Source organism: Rhododendron vialii, chromosome 5a (assembly GCF_030253575.1).
Source record: "Rhododendron vialii isolate Sample 1 chromosome 5a, ASM3025357v1".
Classification (NCBI taxonomy): Eukaryota; Viridiplantae; Streptophyta; class Magnoliopsida; order Ericales; family Ericaceae; genus Rhododendron; species Rhododendron vialii.
This window is the reverse complement of record NC_080561.1, coordinates 33350253-33370785: the sequence shown is the minus strand read 5'-3', so window position 1 is coordinate 33370785 and position 20533 is coordinate 33350253. Positions and strand designations below refer to the sequence as shown.

At 37.9% G+C, this 20533-nt stretch overlaps 2 protein-coding genes across 3 annotated transcripts in view; both read right to left on the bottom strand.

Moving 5' to 3' along the window:
- LOC131327258 (protein PIR) overlaps positions 1 to 10758 on the bottom strand; it is a 75836-nt gene extending 65078 nt beyond the window's left edge. Inside the window, exons 1-9 of one of the 2 annotated variants that reach the window (XM_058360318.1) lie at positions 10537 to 10758; positions 9272 to 9344; positions 7760 to 7824; positions 7445 to 7522; positions 5642 to 5761; positions 5484 to 5554; positions 3873 to 3965; positions 1483 to 1552; positions 1276 to 1340 (exon numbers count right to left, since the gene is read on the bottom strand). In XM_058360318.1, coding sequence (XP_058216301.1) covers positions 1276 to 1340; positions 1483 to 1552; positions 3873 to 3965; positions 5484 to 5554; positions 5642 to 5761; positions 7445 to 7522; positions 7760 to 7824; positions 9272 to 9344; positions 10537 to 10590 — 689 coding nt within the window. In that variant the 5' untranslated portion in view covers positions 10591 to 10758. Of the gene's footprint in view, positions 1 to 1275; positions 1341 to 1482; positions 1553 to 3872; positions 3966 to 5483; positions 5555 to 5641; positions 5762 to 7444; positions 7523 to 7759; positions 7825 to 9271; positions 9345 to 10536 lie in introns of those variants that run through there. The other variant, XM_058360319.1, reaches the window with a different exon arrangement.
- Positions 10759 to 14791: 4033 nt separating this feature from the next.
- Positions 14792 to 19886, bottom strand: LOC131327256 (probable serine/threonine-protein kinase PBL25). Its single transcript, XM_058360316.1, has 5 exons — positions 19140 to 19886; positions 17336 to 17529; positions 17039 to 17228; positions 16231 to 16616; positions 14792 to 16011 (listed from the first exon to the last, which is right to left on the bottom strand). The coding sequence occupies exons 1-5, from the start codon at positions 19246 to 19248 to the stop codon at positions 14983 to 14985; spliced, it is 1908 nt and encodes a 635-aa protein (XP_058216299.1). The 5' UTR covers positions 19249 to 19886; the 3' UTR covers positions 14792 to 14982.
- Between the last annotated feature and the right edge of the window lie 647 nt (positions 19887 to 20533).

Sequence of the window (20533 nt, the reverse complement as noted above, 5' to 3'; positions counted from 1 at the left end):
AAAGTGAAGGATCATCAAAATGATGAACAAAAGTTACATATATTTTATAGGGGTCCAATCAGCAACGCAAGGCAGCACGAAACATGTATTCCAAATGTGAAAAAAAGAAAAGTTTGAACACGAGCACAATAAATTTCTCATGTTTTGCTAAGGGGTTTTTTGATAATCCATTTCAGTACTTAAAACTGAATGTACTAAGTGATGAGTAATTAAGTAGGTTTGATAACTATTATGCCATTCCTTAATATTTCAAGTGCCTCTTGAAATATAGTCTAAAAAATTCATAAAAATTAAGTACCCTGGTGCTTTCTTCCACCATCCACGATCATTGCCACCACCAACCCACAACCACCATTTCCCTGCCCTCTACCACCACTCCACCGCCTCTAACACAACCACAACTACTACACCGCCACCGACACTAACGCCACTCAACTGCCGACACCAACCAGCAACACCACATCGCCACTTCATCACCACCGCCACCACTCCAACTCTGCTACCATCACAACCATCACGAGTCACCAGACTCACCACCACGCCTACACCCCCACTTCCTACCGTCATCACCAGCACCATGCCCCACCACCATCTTTCTACCACCACCACTACGCCGCCACCATCTTTCCACCACCACCACCACCGTCTCTCCAGTCTAGACCACCTCAACCAAACCAAACCGGACTAAGCCGTAAGTCCCAATCAATAGGAATCAGCCATATGTATCCGTTGTCTCTATTGAGTTCTTCCAAGAGCATAAATGCCTTAACATGACTCATATCCTCCACCTTCTATAGTTATAATCAACCTATCTCCAAATCAGCATGACTATACACTACTCGATACTGTCATCAACGGCACCACCCCTCACCACTGCTATTTCTTCATCACTATATCTGCTACAACCAACACATGCCACCACAACCACCAACACTATCATTTCTCCACCACACCACTTTATGGAGTCACCACCTCTCCCCCAACACCATAAACACATAGCAACCACTAGTAAAACTGAAAAGAGAATAATTCCAAGTAACATAATCAAGTGTTCTCTATATCTTCGTATCAAATCATTTGTTTAATTCAGCTCCTAAAAAATTATCAAGCAGCTTTTCAGCTTGAAATTTTCGGCATTCAGTTTTTAGTACTTAATTTTTAAGCTTCCAACTTTCAGTTTTCAGTTTTATCAAACAACACCTTAGTAAAATTATTCTTCTCCTGTCATAAAAAGTGAATGCAACAGATAGTTCACATAATGTATGGGAGGGATACTTGTTTACGCGGAACATCTCGACATGCAAGTTCAACAAAATCGCCCATCTTGTGCTCAAGAAAATCTGGAAGACAAAAATACATAGGGTATAAAGTACTGATATGCTAAATCATACAATAGAAACTGTCCTAAAAAATGAGAAAAACAATAAAATAATAGGCATTGTTTGCAACTCTTCTATGACGAAGAAAAGAGGACTGACACACCTGAAGATCATCTAACTCTTCTCTCAATGAGTCATTGTCTTGCCACTGCATACTGACTTGAGTGAAGGTCCTGGTAAATTCAAATACCACAGAGATAGTTCTCATGTATTCTAGAAGCATCTAATATTGAGGCAAGATAAACAACAGAGAAAATTTTCTTCTTTGCTAGAAGCAGCTAATACTGGGGCAAGATAAACGACTTCAGAAACAAATATGTCATGACAGCAAAACAAAAGATCAAGAGCATCAAATAACACACATAAAAGGCTAAACTAAAGTTGTACTAACGAATTTTTCTTCCATGCCCCATAGTGGTATTGGGGCATGGATGCCCCCCTTAAATATGAACCTTTAGATTGAAAAATGGATAAATCTCAGCCATTGGATCAAAACCAATCACAAAAACAAGGTGGTTTTATGATTTTCCCAGGAGAAAAAACAAGTTTTACTTACAACACAAAGTGGCTTTACATACCATTTATTATGGCCACACTTACCACAATGCATGGCTGCAATTTATACCCACACTTACCAAAATGTATGGCCACACTTATATGAGTGGGATTCAACCAATGGTTAAGATTGAAAAAGAGAGATCCAGCGGTTGAGGGAAAATGGGGGCATCAAACCGGGCTGGGGCATCATAGCCTGATCCTGTACTAACATGTATATGCAGCAGAAATCGGCCATGCCCCCCAAATCAGACAGGGGCATCATAGCTGGACCCTGTACTAACATGTATATGCAGCAGAAATCACGTGGCGGAATACTTGAAACTGAAGTATTCTCAAAAACTTTGGTAGAACGGTCAGGAAACATGTCAAGAAGTCTGAATTCAACCCAATGAAGCCACATCCCATTATTTCAGACACCATCGGGGTTATGCCGTAGTCTTTTGTGAATGAATAGCCTATCTATCATGCACAAGACAAGGTTTAATTTTTTGGATTTTAGCGTTCATAAAATTTTCTGCAAGTGCTGTATGAAATGTCTACAAATGCAAAACCACAATTCTAGGGGCTTGCGGAAAGTTGCTACAAAATAAGACTGCTATCATAGTTTCAAAGCTGAATGGGGCTTTCTTTTTGTTTCATGTCTTTGCATTGGGAAGGCTCAAAGAATTCTAGACGAGATGAGGCGGTGGTTAGGTAACTTGAAGCACCTCCACTAGTGCACGATGATGGCAAGCCACATGCAAGGCCTCTAAGAAGTTTGGATTATAGTTGTTAGGCCTTTTGTTTCATCTTCGTTGGAATATTCCAAAGTTTATTTATGCTTTGCATTCTTTAAAAAGTTGCATATTTCCAAGTGAATTAAGATATAAGAGATACTCACATCTCAAAGTGTAAAATGACACATCCTAAACCACTAGATTGTCGAATTCTAGAGCCAGATACAAACTTGTTAGGATCGACACACACACGCACATGATTTACGAGTATAAACAGTAAAGAATCAACACAGAGATATACGTGGTTCCCCAAAACCGGGTACGTCCACGGGAGCGAGAGCGGCTGCTGTTCTTTTTTATCACAGTATGAATTAGGGTTTACAACATAGAGTATTTATATTGACTCTATTCTAACCCTAATCTGGTATTTGGTCTGTATCCCAAAAATACCCCTGTATGAACCCTACCGTACAACGCCCCCCGCACCCCCCAATAACATATGAGCCATAGTTCTAACAAAACTAGTCCTTGTGGGTGGTTATGGTGGTTAAAAGTGGTTATTTGAATCCAAGAATTATGACCTGTAGAACTTAGAGGTCATGAAACCTCCCCCGCCTAGTTAATGCAAAGGTTGGCAATTCAATTGGAGAGAACTTCCGTTTTAGATAATGGAACTTATGTTTGTATGAACCATCCATTTGGGCATCATAATACTAACTCCCAGGTTCTCCTCCTAGAATTCACAACCAGCGTTTAGTTTCCTTCTTGGCAGACTTGAAATCCAGACATACTTCTGGTCCAATTTCATTTGTCATAACTGACTCCGATGAGTGCTTCATTGTATCCTGGATGTTTAATTCATTTTTAACCCCATGCACACTAGATTCATTGAGTTAGAGTGCAAATATCATCTTTAAGGCAGCAATCATTGTAACTGCCCACGGCGAAAAAGCAATAAAGAATGAATATGTACAACTCATTTCTACAATAACATTAAGGGAAATGATTTTGCCACACCATTTTTTGATAATGCCACACCCTGCAAGTGTATTTTTTGGTGCCCACACCCTGCAAGTGTATTTTTGCACCAAAAAATACACTTGCATGGTGTGGCATTAACAAAAAATGGTGTGGCAAAATCACTACCCTAACACTAAACATCAAAACATAAATTAAATTCTGCAATTCATTAAAAAGCAAAGCGATATGGTAAATATACCTCTTATACCAGGAAAAATCATTTGGTATGCTTGCTTTTGCATTTTTAAGATGATCCAGTTGCACTAAAATATCAAGTAACTTCAACATGGACCTGCAGCAAAACAATATGGTGCAAGTTTGCTAATAGCACCATCAATAAGCATGCCAAAGGACATTGGGAATGTGGAAAACAGGTTAAATAAATAGTACATAGCACAAGGTTCTATTGGCACAATCAGTAAGCATGGGCAAGGAAATTGAAAGTCGCGGCAATTAGGCTTACATTGTTAGTTGTATAACAAGACATGATTAGTTACTATACAGCACAAAACCAATGAAAACATGACTCCCTACAACTAATCGAATAACTTGGATAGTTTTAAACCATTAGTTCCGTTACATCTTTATCATCACAAGCCCCGATTAGGCATGGGCATGGCACAGTAAGGACACGACGAGAATAGGCATGGTACGTTAAGGACATGAGATTAGGCACAGCGCGAATTGTTGCATGAATGGGTCTGGACTGTGCATAGCACTCTATGAATAATAAATGGATAAGGCTAGGCAGGAGGCGGAGCTCGTTAGGCACGGAAAAAAATGAGCTGGGCAGCAAGGCCCATTTGAAACTTGTCTTTCTGAGGTGCAAAATGTTCATAGTTATTGCAGAGCACAGTTTTCCGAGTTTTTCCTATTTTCTAATTGATGGGCAGGAAGAGAACCCTGGACTGTTCCTCTTCTTATTCTCCTCCTCTCTGGTAGAAATAACCAAGGTGTTGCTCCTACAAGCCACTAAAGTCCTAGGATATCAAAGTCAAATTAACCTTACCCTTTTCTCTACATTAGGCTTTTGCTGTAACCTGAAAATCCAGCAACCAAACTCTCTTTAAAGTCTTGTAACCAACTGATAAAAACAACATGCTAGAAAGATTTTTTTTAAATACACTCAAAGAGAAGGGAAGAGCTAGATTCAAGCACAATGCCACGAGAAAGGACTCCAATTTAGATCTTGCTATGACCTTAATTTCCATTAAGTTGTATTATTTCTATGCTTTAAGTATTTACGTACATATTCTTTATTACCATTCTAGCCTGTAGAATAAGTTAACATGGAAAATTACCATAAGTCAGCTAATTATGGTAAGCTCTAGAATTAGCAAGTAAACCTGTTCCTTCAAACATCTACAAAATAACGAGGATTGTACAAATACAAGGAACAGAAACGGGAATGAGGTACAACACATGCTCTAACTGTTGTATGATAGGAGTACGTTTCTATGGACAACAGAATTAGAACTTACTTCTTTCAAGCAATAAACATCCAATGAGACACAGTACTCTTTTGCAAAATATTCACGGGAAACACATTTCTAGGAGCACAATAATTAACTTTTTTTACATTTTCTCTTACCCTAACCCTGCTGCTCTCTAAATTTTTAGCTTATCATGTATGATCTTTTCGGAAAATTTCCGTGATAGCGTTGGATCGTTAAATTCACCCTTTTGATTCAAAACGTGCATACCAAGACGCAAATTGCTAGGATATTTGCGTTCCCTGGTAATTTCCAACCATATAGATAGTTATCTGATCACAACTTATGACAAACAAACAAAGAAAGAAACAACACACCAGAGATGAGTTATAGTAGGGCCGTTGATACGCCTCTCTGGCCTAGAAAAGCGTTGCATATCAGCTGCTAGCTGCAAATAGAATACCATGTCCTTGTGACAGTTGTGAGACCTTAAAAGCTTGAAAATTGAGAAGATAAAGGAAATCAGAAGTCATACTTTAGATGCAGCTGATCCTTGCCAGCGCTGAATTTCACGCAGTCGACTCATTTCCAGGTCTAGAACTTGATATGTTTCTAGATATAAGTCAGCCTGGCTTTGCTTCATGGAATCTGGAAGCTGCCACATGATGACTACCTCTTATTATCTCAAATCGAACTCATAGATGCAGCAAATGTGCCACACTTCATCAATCAAGTGCTCTTAACTTGCAAGTTTACCAACATCCACATGTATGATAATAAAATAAGTTTTGTAGCTATCAAAGACTTGTGTAATTCTAAGGAGATGAAGCTTCCAATGCCCAGCTATCTTGCTGGGCTTCTTCTGGTCAAAGCCAGAGACAAAAGCGGCTTCAAGCTACCAACGCCAAACTTTGAGTCAAGCAAAAAACAAATGTAGCATGTTCATGAAATGAATAACCAATGTGGTTGCTTCAGATGCAATAATAAAGCATGTGATTTCTGATCCCTACAAAGACCTTTTCAAAGATCTTTGTCACTTCAAGCTACCAATGCCAAACTTGAGACCAACAAAAAACAAATTTAGGATAATGTGGATGCTTGAGATGCGATAATAAAGCATGTGATTTCTGATCCCTACAATGACCTTTTCAAAGATCTTTGTCAGAAGGCTACAACCAAACAAAACCACACACACAAAAATAAATAAATAACACACAAAATGAAAAAAAATAAATAAGATTTCACAATGCTTATGCCACATCAACTTAGAATCTCAATTAACCAAATACATGGGAAAAGATTTGAATCTCTTTATAAGGAGATTCCCAGCTAAATGCACACACAATATGATATCTCATGTTGATCCAACCTTCTAATACATCTCTCATATATACCGGCAAACTCCAATGGTTTCAAATAATTATCAATCCATCCAACTTGTAAGGCATTTCCAAAACCAGAAGATATATGAACCTGTAATAACACAAAGCTACAGCCATCTGAAACAAAAACCAAGATAAGGACCTTATATGTATGACCCTGGTGAGTACAATGGGAAGAGATAAGCACAATGGGAAGAGATATACAAACAAACCAATTGAACCGTGAAAACATCCTGAATGGACCAAGTATACAGGTTGAGTCCTGGTTCACAATATAAAACCACAGGATCTGGTTTGTCATATGATTTTGAGCTCATGAATATATCGTTAAATATAAAGTATATATGATAGTGTTACATATATCATACTCCAGTGTTATCAATTTCATCACGTTTTAGTGTGTGGTTGCACGCCTTCTTGAAATTAGCTACTGATGAGAAGAGCCCAGAAATCGTGAAACCAAACTGAAACTGATCCATGGTTTGGTCTAGCTGTTTCATAGATTTCAATGGTCCGGCTTGGTTTTCCATTTTCTTGAACTGCTAGGAATGGTCCGGTTTATGGTTTATATCGGAAACTCACATCCAAGCCGTGAAACCACTAACAACGGCCAAATGCCAATCAATCAAAAACAATCCCACTTAAGCTTTCTGTTATCCCGAGAATGAAATCCAATTCCCAAGCTCGCAACATGAAGGGTTGCAGAGGGCTTGCTTCAATACGGTTTGGTTATGCACCTGATTGCTACTCAACAGTAATGTCCTTTCAATCAATTCAAGGTGGTCTACATTTGAAGGGTGCCTTGTCAGAAAGAGAATATAAGCAATTAAAAAGTAATGTCTTTGATTATATCACTGTTATGTCTATAGAAAAGCATACAATTTGAACAAGCTAAACATTTTCCCACAAGATGATAAAATTAAATATATTTATTCCAAACCTAGCACTGTTCTAACCTGAGGAAGTGCTTTGACACAACTTCGATAAGTATAGAGCACTGATGCCATATCCTTTCCCTCATGAATAAGGGTGTTCTGCACAGGTCCCATTGTTAAAACATTCAATATAGTACCTCGCAAACAGAGTACGTGAAAGAAATCAAAGATATGTTTTTCTTAGATGGTTTACATGTTTCAAGAGAAGGGAAAAAAGATAACCACAACCCTTTTTTATGTTGTGTAATTGAGGAGTAATTGAATACTTATATATTTAACAGTCCAATATCTCAGAGTGGATCTAAGTACAAAGATAGAAAAGGGAGCATGGCATACCAGTTGATTGAGAGCCTTGGTATCTTCTGATAATGATAGGCGGTACGCAGAAACATCGGTATACTCTACACCAGAAAAGCATCCATAGACTATCATAAAATTACGAGAGAGGGGGGACAGATGGGGAGGGCGAAACAAAAGTGCTAGAGAGAGATACATACACACATGCGCGCACATAGTGAGAGAGAGAGAGAGAGAGAGAGAGAGAGAGAGAGAGAGAGAGATGCTATTGTAGATGACCCTATTGGCATATAAAATTCTCACAATAGACTTTAGATGAGTTGGATTTTACTACGGCCAAACAACTTCTCTAGATAACAAACTAGCAGCTCCATGAAAGCTTCTTCAAATATCTTGACAATATCTTGCATTTACGTATGCACATTGTGTTAAGTTACCAGTATTCCCAAAAGCTTAAGCTGTTAGGAAAGATGCCCAACAACGTGCAACCCTGTCTTGCACGTGGAGCTACAAATTTTCATAAATAGGGAGAAACAGGGTATGAAAGGGAGAAGTAGAATGCAAGCGGGATACAAATGCAAACAGAGATACTTGAACCCAAGACCTCCTGCCTCTGATACCATGTTATGTTACCAGTAGTCCCAAAAAAAGCTTAAGCAGTTAGGAAATGGGCCCAACAATGTATATCAAGCTATCTAACACATTGCATGCCTCCCCTCTTTCCTTTAAGAAGCTCAAGTCGAATTTACTCCCGTTATCAACAGTCTCTCATTCTATCAATTATTCAAGATTTAGATAATTTTATGCTAAAATACACAGTGACAAACAGGAAGATCATAGGCTTGGCCATTTCTGTTCACTCTCACCTTAGCAAAAAATTTATCAAATCCGGAAGGACTGAGTTTGAATCAACAAGAAGTCGTTGAGGGTATTTTGGTCATCTAAAGTGCTCTGGTCTAGAGCTGTTTAGGTCACATACTTCATTCAAAACCGAGGAAAAGAAACTTATTTACCACAAAGAAATTAAAACTGGATAAGAGCGCCACACAAATTTGACTCTGACAATTATTGAATAAGGGTCCAACGGGGAAACCATTCCCATAAGTACATATTTCTTAGACATTTCAAACTTCCCATTACTCTTATTGATCACATTACAAACAATGCCTGGAATTGCAATGGGGAAACCATTCCCATAAGTACATATTTCTTTTCAAACTTCCCATTACTCTTATTGATCACATTACAAACGATGCCTGGAATTGCAGCTAAAAAATACGTATTTCAATGATGCACTTCCACGAATAAAAATATTATAAGTCTGTCATAAGCAGCTCAACATTTAGAGTATTTTTTTGTGCAAGTAGCTTTTTTTTTCCTTTTTTTTTTTGGGAGGGGGAGTGTGTGTGTGTGGGCATTGTCATATATTTTGAGCAGGCAAAGGATGCTTGGTAAGATATAAGACCATAAAGATATTGGAGTCTCCAAGATTGATGAGAAAAAGCCACTCACAACCTAAATCCTACACAATAAACATTAACAGATGCATACCAATTGGACTATTTGTTGCACCTCTCTCAGTTGACACCCAAACTCCTGGCCCTTGAACATCTGGTTGCTCATCCTACAAAGTTATAAGACAAAAATATTAAGCGGAAAAAAGTAGAAAAGGAATCAAACAATGCTTCAAAAAATTCATCGAAAACGCAGCATGGATAAAACTGTTGTTTAGGAGAGTGAAAAGTGTATAGGATGTTTCAAACCCTAAAACATAACAATCTTATTTATATAGATGACTCACATATTAAATAAGTAAACTAAGCAATGTGGGACTACTACTAGTACTATACACACATTGAAAATCACATCCATTAGACATGTCACATTAAACAAGTTACTTTATGAATTAGTTCACATGTACCCAGTATATATGTCCATCCATTTCCAAGCTACAATGTAGGCATTGTTGACCCAGATAATTGCAGAAAATAACCACACCAGAAGAAAAGAGAAGGGAAAAGAAAAAAAAGAAAAAAAAGGTACCCAATTTGTAATTCTATGTGCGAAGCACAGTCCAATGATTTAGTAGAGCAGATTATAAACACAAAAACATAAGTAGGTATGTACTAATTTCAAAAACCCTATAAACCAAGTTGGAAACCCTAGTCGAAAATCACATCAAACAGACATTAAACAAGTTACTTTATAAATTAGTTCACATCTACGAGTATAGTGTAGGCATTATTCATCCAGATAATAACACACACACACACACACAGAAAAAACCAAAAACCAGAACCCAGTTTGTAATTCTATGTCTAGGAAGCACAGTGGAATGACATGGTAGAGCAGATTATAAACACAAAAACATATACATCCGTAAAGTACTAATTTTAAAAACCCTATCAGCCAAGTTGAAAACCCATGTAGAAAATCAAATCAAATAGACATTAAACAAGTTACTTTACGAATAGTCCACATGAACGAGTATAGTGTAGACGTTATTCATCCTGACAATACCAAAAAAAAAAAAAAGAAGTAGGTATGTACTAATTTCAAAAACCCTATAACCCAAGTTGAAAATCCATGTAGAAAATAACATCAAATAGGCATTATTCATCCAGAAAATAACAAAAAGTAACCAAACCAAAAAAAAGAAAAGTACCCAATTTGTAATTCTATGCAGGAAGCACAGTGGAATGACTTAGTAGAGCAGATTATGAACACAAATACATATACACCCGTAAAAGCAGGTATGGGTACTCATATATTTAGGGTAAGCAAGTTGAATACGAGCAGATCTTGCAATTTTTTACCTCCAGCGAGAAAGTAGACAATGCTGCAATGGCTTCTTCGACAGGAACCGCCATTGCAGTCTCTCTTGCTCTAGTCGTCTGCAATTCGAACCGTTGAGACCTAATCGCCCGTTACCATCGGTGATTTAAATGGAGGATCTGCCGTGGGATTTGATTCAGGATCCACCAGCACACGCACGTTTAACCTTGCTGCTTTCCTTTTCCGTAACTTGTAAGTAAAAAGATCAGTAAATAGTGGACTGGGGAGTATAAATACTCATTAGGAGTGTATAGTACAGGGTGTTAAGTTTTCTAACGTCATTTTTTTCAATTTTTCAACGCAAGTTGGACGATTAGGGGTGGGAGTGGAACGACAATAATGCAGTACGGAGTATATTTGTTTCAAAATTTAACGGATCTGTTTGATAAAGTAGTCAATTTTTTATTTTTCAAAAAAATGAGTTTTTTATATTTATTTATATTTATTAAAAATTATAAATAAAAAACATGTTTGGTGATCAGAATAATTTTTTTTTATTTATCTTTTGGACTAGCGAAAGTGTATTCTCAAGACAAATGAAAACGCAATTTTTGTGTTTCTAGATTTTTCGTAAACTAGTGGAATTAATTATGTATTTTATAAATAAAAATAGTAACACGAATATATTTTATTTATGGTGCCTGTTTCAAAAAATATTGGAAACAAAAACTGAAAAATAAAAAATTTTCCAAACATAGCCCGAAAGATTCATGTTTGGTTTGTTTAGAGCATCTTCATCATCCTCTCTACATTTTGGACCAAATTAACACTTTAAAAGTCATTTTATTACTTTGGCTATTCACTTTTAAAATATTTACTACATCAAACTTTTTACTTTCACTCTCTACTCAATTAAATATTCATACTTTTGTTCACACTTCATCTCTTAATTTAATTTTTTTTCTCTTTGTTCATCCTTAATATGTCTATATATTAAAATATATAGTTAAAAAACTAAGTGCTCCAATTTTCAATTCGTTTGAACAAGTGCGAAGATCTTCTTTTTTTAATCATTTTATTTTAAAATGTTATAATTAATTTGTCTCTAAAACTTTCATAATTAAATATTTGTTCTTCATTTGATTCGATGACTATCTTAGAGCTCGTACATGAGAGCTCTAATGCCAAAAATAATTATGACTTTTTAAAATAAAATAAAATAAAATAAAAAAACCAAATTGTGTCCTTGAAACAAAACATTAAAATAAGAGATAAAGTGTGAATAGTGTATCGTCTAAACAAAGAGCCACCGTAGCAAACACTTTTGGAAAGCAATGAGGGAGGAAGCAAGGCTGGTGCAGGAGGGACCCGGGGCTCTGCTGCCCCGAGAGGCGCAGCAGCCCCTACCCCCAGTACCAATACGTCCCCGTTTTGATTGAAAAAAAATTCAAAACCTTTCGTTTGCAATTTTATGGAGCAGAAACGTGATTATAAGAGCTTTAAAGACAAAATTTAATTATGGCTCTTTAGAATAATATGATCAGAATAATAACATCTTTATACCGGTTCAAACGGAATGAAAATTGGAATACTTAATTTTTTATCCATATATTTTAATATATAACCGTCTAAAAAAACTTTTCACTCCGTTTGAATCGGTGCAATAATTTTGTTATTATTATCATATTATTCTAAAAAGTCATAATTAATTGTTGTTTATAGGGCTCTCATAATCACATTTCTGCTCTACATGATCCTTAATAAAGAGTATCTATTTCATATAAGAGCCCTAGAGAAAAATGAATTACGACGTTTTAGAATAATATGATCAGAAGAATAAGATCTTTACACCGATTCAAACGGAGTGAAAATTTTAATATTTAATTTTTTTGATACCGTTATATATTAAAAAATATGGTTAAAAAATTAAATACTTCAATTTTCACTTCGTTTGAACCGGTACAAATATGTTATTATTCTGATTATATTATTCCAAAGAGCCATAATTAAATTTTATCTTTAAGGCTTTCATAATCACGTTTCTGCTCCATAGGATTACAAACGGAAGGAGTTAGGATTTTTTTTTTCACCAAACGGCGACGTTTATTGGTACTGGGTAATAGTACTGGGTAGGGGCTGCTGCGGCTCCTGCGCAGCAGAGCCCCCGGGTCCGTTCAGGAGAGAAGCTTGGGTTTTGCTTGCTACTTTGATGGAGCGAGCATGGTGCTTGGTAAAAAGCCGGATGCAGATGCTCTTAAGCCTCTTATAAGGCAAATCGATCTCAAACAAATTTTAATCGAACCGATCTCGAGTTGCTTAAACGAGTTGAACAACAATTTGTTCGAGTTTGGTTTAAAAGCTTATAGAGTTTTATCTCCACCGCTTTGGGTTGGGGTTTGGATGCTTTTTTAGCAGGAGGAGCTCCCTCCAAAAGTTTGGCTGGCGTGCCTTTTTGGATTCTATCCATTATCCAAGGTGCGGACCTCTTGCTTGTTCATGGTCGTGTCCTGATTTTCATCGGTGCTTCGAGGCTATCTTTGATTTGGATTTTTGCCACCCGAGGCAGCTAATGTCTAGGTACTAGCAGCCATGTGCCCGCCCCATGGTGGTTGGTATGGTGAGCGCTCAACTCAGCGAACGCTAAGTGTTTAGTTTTGTTTCACTCATTTTCCTTGTAATTTTATTGTTGGGGTTGGTATGTTTTCTTATCATTGTAATCGGATGGAAATCCTTGCCTTGAAGGCTTGATTAATGAATCGTGCTTCGTGCTTCTAAAAAAACAAAAAAAAGTCCAATCTTTATGTAATTTTTAACAAGCAAAAATGAGCTCAATCCCGAGCATCTAATGGCCCTAATTAGAGAGCGTTCGAGCTAAATTTAGGCCTCCTCCGATCTAAATTTTTAAAACATTGTGATCGAAAGTAAAACAAAAGTTGTTAATGACAAAAACAATTATAGAAGTTGTGTTCAGATCCTCTTGTCTTTTAACTTTTGTCAACTTCGTCTATATAACTTATATTTCTTTGATTCTTTTTGTCAAGACGAAGATAGATCTAAAAAATATAATGAAAAATCTTTAAAATATTCACCAAACAGCAACGCTAGCGACTGTTTCTACATAGTTAATGTAGTCCAAAATCACCCTTACTCCTATAGAAATTCTATTTGCACTCGTCTCTCTCTTAGTTCCACACCAAATGCAAAAGTTTTGTCACAAGTTCTTAAAACGCTAGTCTCTAAGACTGCAAGTGTGATTCAAGATAATCATGGATTGCATAACCAATAAAAGTGAAAGATCAAGGACAATAGATATTGTAATACTTCATAACCAATATACTAGTATTCAAGTGCCCCACGTCCATGGATATCAAATCAACAGACAATCACAGAGATTTCTCATGTAAACTTCTCACTTAAAGGTCCACAAACTAACAAATTACCCCAACAACAACATGGGTTTTTCAGATAATCCCAACGCAAGCATAAAAAAAGACGCAATCCTTGCATCACCAGGCACTAAAGCAAATACCCCAACATGGGTTTCATATGTTGGTTGTTTTCAGGTGGTGGGACAATCTTTTGGAGTTCACATCCCAGTGCAAATCTATGAAGCTTGTGGCCTTTAGCCATTACAGATCATTGGTCAATCTTTGAGAAGAGCTTTTTTGAACAAACCCGAGAGATAGAAGTCGATTTTAAAGGAAAAACAAGGCACCTCTAGCTTCACACATCATATTTAGCTTTCCAGATAGTATATATTTGGCCTAAGAGTCGGGGCAAATATATAGTTGGCTTTCCAGGTTTTGCCTGTAGCTGTGGGTGTGACTTGTGAGGTTGTGTCTGTGGTGGTTCGTTTAGGCTCTTGGGTGTTTTTAGTTACGTTTTTCTATGGCTTTTTCTTGCTATCTTGGTTGGCATCTTGCTGTCCATCTTCGGTCTTGGGTGGTGCATGCCAATGTGCTCTTGCCCGTTTAATCTTTGTAATCCTTCATAAAGATTAATCAAATTCTTTTTGCAGAGAAAAAAAGAGTCCGGGCAAATTGGCTTCCCCGGATTCTTTTGTTTTTCATCTTGCCATTAAGAACACCATCATGATTAGATCAGGGAAAATACACACATGCTCGCGCATAAGCATGTAATTTCCTTCAAATGTCACCCATCATATGGTAATCTTTTAGACTCTCACTCGCTTATATACCACCACATTTTCATCTTCAGCCCATGATAGCTGAAAAAAATGAGAAAAATACCACAAGATTCAACCATAATCAAAACAAAAAGCCGAAGCAAACCACGTTTGAAATCCTGCTTCCCATGTACAACTATAACTCAATCAAAAACATGTCATTCAATTCCAACTTCTCATCAAATTCAATGATGCAACAGATGTTGGACTGATATCTCCGCGGTAGAGAGAGGCCAGAGGTGTCAATGGGTTACCAAGTAGACGATCGCATACAATTTTGGAGATGACCGGATGGAGATTATTACGATAAACCATCTTCATCATGTTCGGCTCCCACATTGCCGTAATGCCCCGAATCAATATCACTGCTTGAATCCGAACAAAGACTTCCATCCCGTGACTCTGCATTGCTGTCGCGCCTTGAACTCAAACCAACGCTTCCATCTTGCGAATCCACATTGCTGTAAATTCTTACTTCGAAAGCCAAACTTCCATCCCGGGACCCCACATCACTGTCTTGCCTTGAACTGGAACCATAACTTCCGTATTTCGGACCCATACCTCTATTGGACCTTGAATTATTACTAGACCTTCCATCTTCCGATTCAGAATCGCTACTCTCGCTCGATGAAGTTGAGCCAACACTTCCACCCTCAGATTTCACCTTTCTTGAGTGTTTTGAACTTGACCCGCATTTTATTACCTTCCTGCCGGAACCTGAACCCCTTGTTAAACTGCTGTTGGAGTTCAAATTCTGACCAGGGCTTTCGACATGAGGCTCGGTGTTACTATTGTGTCTTGCAATTGAATGAGCACTTCCATCCTTACAATCCCCCTTGCTTTTGCATCTAGAAGCCCATTTTACAGATTTTTTTACTTGTGCTTGGTTCTTTTCTGAATTGTCTTGTTCTTGCTGATCTTCTACGCTGCCTCCATCATCAGAGTCTGAACTTTTCGAACCAAAAGGATCATCATGGTCTCCATCATCATCACCATCGCTTGAGCTGTCACTGTCATTGTCGTGTTCTTCTTCTGGCTCACCGGCGTCTCTTTCTTCCTCATGATTATGATCATTCTTGGGTGCACTTGAAATTTCCACCTGGGAAGGTTGGTTGGGAACCGGGGGAGCATGCTCGTCTCGAGCAGCAATCGCAAGGAAACTTAGAGCTGCAACGACATCGCTCATCAACGGACGAACTGAAGGCTCCTCCTGCAGGCACATTGCTGCCACTCCAACAGCTTGGTTTAAACTTTTCACTGGGAATTTGCTTTCAAGAGTTGGATCTGCCAAGTCAGGAAACCTTTTTGGATCCCTGAAAAATGGTTGTGCCTGTGAACATAAAAATAAGCGTCAAACATAATCACTCTTGAATGGCTCCCCAACATGCTATAAAATCAACAACAAAAAAAAATAAAAAAATGAAGCAAAATGAGAGACGAAATTACGTTAAAAGTAAAAAAGGCGAATTATTCTCTTCAATATCGCAGAGAGAGAGAGAGAGAGAGAGAGAGAGAGAGGGAGTGGGAGAGAGAGAGAAGGATTATTTACCCAACTAACTAAATTTTGCTCCTCCATTGGTCGTGTAGTATCGATGGCTCTTCGCCCGGAGATTAGCTCTAGCAACACAACTCCAAAACTGTATACATCTGACTTCAATGTGAGCTCACCTGTTCTTTCGTACTCTGGAGCACAATAACCATAACTTCCCATCACCCTCGGCGATACATGCATCTTATTCCCACCAAGCTTAGCAAGCCCATAATCAGATAGCCTTGGATTGAATTCTTCATCCAACAAGATGCTTGAGGATTTTAGATCGCGATATATAACAGGTGGATTTGCCTTCTCATGCAAATACTCTAGACCTTGAGCAGCACCAGAAGCTATTTTAATTCTTGCTGTCCAATCTAATGGCTTTTTATCTTGCGAGGTGCCTGAAACATTTAAAATCTTATTATTACAGCTTGTTCAATCAAGCGCGTATTAACATGCTCAAGGAAAATGCCTATAACGCCAATCACAAAGCACAAAACCTCTTTTGCATAAACTATTTTTTGAAAGCACGGGGAAAGAAAATAAATCCAAAGAAATATGAAAAGATGTACCAGAAAAGGAAAAAAGGGTGCCGGCTAAAGAAAACAAGCGCTATTATAATCGAGGGTAGATATTTCTTTCTGTTAGCTCTGATTTGATTTGGTGCGAGGAAAAAAGATTCTCACACCAAATGAAATCAGAGCTAATTGAAAGAAACTAATCATGGTGTTTATGCCTATAAGCTTCAAAGAAGTTCTCATAGGATTTCAAAACAACAATGAAAATGGACAAAAGGGGAAAAAAATGACAAGGGAATGTGTACCAAGTAGATGATCTTCTACTGAACCCAATGGCATATATTCATATACTAGAAGTCTTTGATCTCCATCAGCACAATATCCGACGAGCTTGACCAGATTCGGGTGATGGAGGAGACTCAAAACCAATACCTCAACAAGAAACTCCTTATTTCCTTGCATTCCATTCCTGTCCAGTTGCTTCACTGCCACTACCTATTCACAACTACCCATAGTTAAAGCTGAAGTGTGCGCGCAATGACTCCACATAAAACTACAAATCATGAAACTAAGAGAAATGTTAATTAGTTGAAAACAATCACCTGCCCACTAGGCTGAAGTTTTCCCTGGTATACCCTACCAAATCCACCTTCACCTAATAGACATTCCTGCCGGAAATTCTTTGTTGCAGCAGCCAGCTCACGAAAATTGAACGCATGCGCTGCAATAGTCTTGGTGTCAACTGTGTTATCTTCATCCTTTCTGACTTCAGCCGATGGATTTTGCTTACCATTTACTGCAAAAACAACATTTGATTGTAAGAACAAGCACAAAATTTATGAATTGATGGAACTGACAAAGAACTTGGAAATTTGTATAGGATTCAAAATACTTGATAGCTAATTCTGAAATGCAAGAGGGAAGCCAAAAGGGAATTTCCATGGAGCTATAGGGATTCTAATGTTGTAGCACTCTGCTATATTCCTCATGGTTCATATCATTGTTTAATGATTAACTGCTCGATCTCTTCACACTTGGAGTTTATTATTCAACAAAAGTCACTCATCTCCCCTCAGAGGCCGACGCTGCAGATCTTTAATTGAAGCAGTCTAAGCATGGAAAGCAAAGTTTCAAACCATAAGGGAGAGAAGTGCTTCTTCCATCTTTTCATTGTCCAACCGTAGCAGCTACAATAACCATGTGGATTCTGGTTTTATCAGGTATTCTACTTATGACAGCAGAAAAGCATACAGATAAAATATTGATGCGGTTATGAAGGAATAAATTGACAGTGTACTATAAGGAAAGATTCTTGGTAGATAAGGTTCACTACCAAGAAACTGCTAGGTATTTGGCGGAAAACAACTCTAAAATGAAATTAATTTCATTAGTCACCCATCTCTAATTTTTTTTTCAGACTGAAATGTGGCGAAAATGTGGAAAAGGGAATGAACAAATATTGCTGGAATGTAATGTTTTCACAATTCATGTTATTTAGTTTTCTTTATGCAAGAAAAGTGTTCCCTGAGATAAGAATCCAAAAACTTAGAGATCATGCAAGAGAAAAATCAAGTTTCTGCGACAAGTTGAAACCTGGATTATACCGGAAGGTCAGCTGTTTTTATTTACAGAGTTATTCTCTGCTTATCAACTAGGAGTAATAAGTAAAAGCACTAAGAGGAAATATGTCTTCAACGATGCACATTTGTTTGGTTTCTGCTCCACATTTTTTCATACAAACCAGAACTCCTATTTTCAGAACTCGTTATTTACCCTGCCAAGGCGAGTCACAGTGCTAATCTCTCTCAGCCATTGCAGCATGGCAAAAGACGATTTTTACCTACTTCTCCCCTCGCATGCTCATAACTGTGGTGCTGTGGCTTCGCAAAGCCATGTTTCCTATTGTAGAGGGTAATAGGATACACACAATTATATCCCATTTCTACACCTCCCACAATGTTAAGATCATAAGCCATAGTAACGTTTTCTTGTTCTTTTTTCCTTTGTTGAGGCCATTATATAATAGTTTGTCCCTTCTCTAAACAATAGGAGGAACAACATACAAGTGGCGGGCGTGCCATGACCGAAAACCGATGCAAAAGTTGATTGTGATGCCCGGATCCAATCTCCTTCAAGCGACTGTGAACGGCTTGAGGGAACGTGTAGCTCGTTTGATTCTTTCTTGCCTCAATTAAGAGAGCGCATGAAATAAAATGGGAAGAAAAGATGAACACATTTGGCAATGACTTGGGGTTTCTTTCCAATATTGTTGTTTGGAGAAAAATCTTTTTGCTTATTTTGATCACACCAAACAATGTTTTGGCTTCTTTTTTCCTTAAAAAAAAATAAAAATAGTTTCATGGTCATAATATTTCACCGAGAAAAAATAGGCAGGAGAGTAAATACCTGGTGGGGGTGGCGATGCATCATCAGGGCCTGTAGCATGAGCCACAGGAATCTCCCTGCTATCTGAATCCTTACTTTTCTGAGAAGAAAAACATGGGAAGCAGCTCATCGCGCGGTTCCTTCGAATGAAATCTTATAGGATGCATAAAATGAAAATGCATTTATATATCCAGGGCAAGTAGAAAGAACATCAATGAGATGAGAAAGAAAAACCAACCAACCAACCACCCTCCTTTCATAAGTTATACACATGCAATAAAAAAGGGAGAAAAGCATGCAAGGAGAACAGAAGAGCTATATATTGAACATGTTGGGAGGCCAGGTGGTAGAATTAATACATTTAAGGGGTTTGTAGATTCTAGAAAGGAAAAAATAAATTTATCGGCAGATAAGAAAGATAATGGTAATATATGGAAGGGAAGGGGACCCTAATGGAGCCGGGGAGGGAGCGGTGGTGGTGGCGGAGGGTGGCCACGCGTGGTGGAAAGGGTCCCCCGAAAGGAAAAAAAAGAAGAAGCACCCCCGGGCCGTGGCGCCTAAACAGCTACGGAAGGAACCTGGAAGAGGATTGTAACAAGCACCACAAAAGAACATAAACAAGGAACTTGAAAGTAACAAATCATTAGGAGAGGGCAAGGAGAAAGAGGAGGAGGTGGTGGAATGCCATGTTTTGGGGGGAAGCAGTTGAGGAGAGAATTTTTTTTCACTCCTAAAAAAACTCTCCCCAAAAAAGGGGAGTTTGGAGTGGACAAATTTGGAGAGTAAAGGCTATTAAAAGAGGAGAAAAATTTATTCAAGGCTGCTCCGTGAATGAGTCTTTTGCATCAACAAATTGCCTTTTGACACCTTAGGCAAACCGGCCCAACACATGGGACAAAAACATCCATGAGTGACCACCAATAAGTGATTTTGATTACCGAAATGGAGCTCACAATATACAAGAGGAAAAACGGTAAATCATATTAGGTCTTATTACTTATCTAGCAATGTTACATCATATCGGAGAGTTGCATTTGTTTCTAAACAATTGCTATTTTGGATGCCTATGAACAACTGTTATAACGTAGGATGCAATTCGACAGCTGCCAAAACCCGGACATACAGAAAGATGTGGAATGACTGCTTCAGTGGGATCGCTTATCCTCATTTCCAGACATGAATGCCTAGTGCAACCTCACGCTAGGATCCTAATTTAGAAACCAAATTAAAAGAAAGACTGTAATTAAAAATAATAATATTGGGCCCTACTTTGATGTGGATGAGCCCAAGAGCAATTTGACATTCTTAGTTGATACTTTCACAATATTTTTTTTAGAAAAAAACGGATTAATCTTACAATATTATTCAAAAAAACCTAAAGGAAATATTGTGATGCCAGCAAGGAAGCCCAAGAT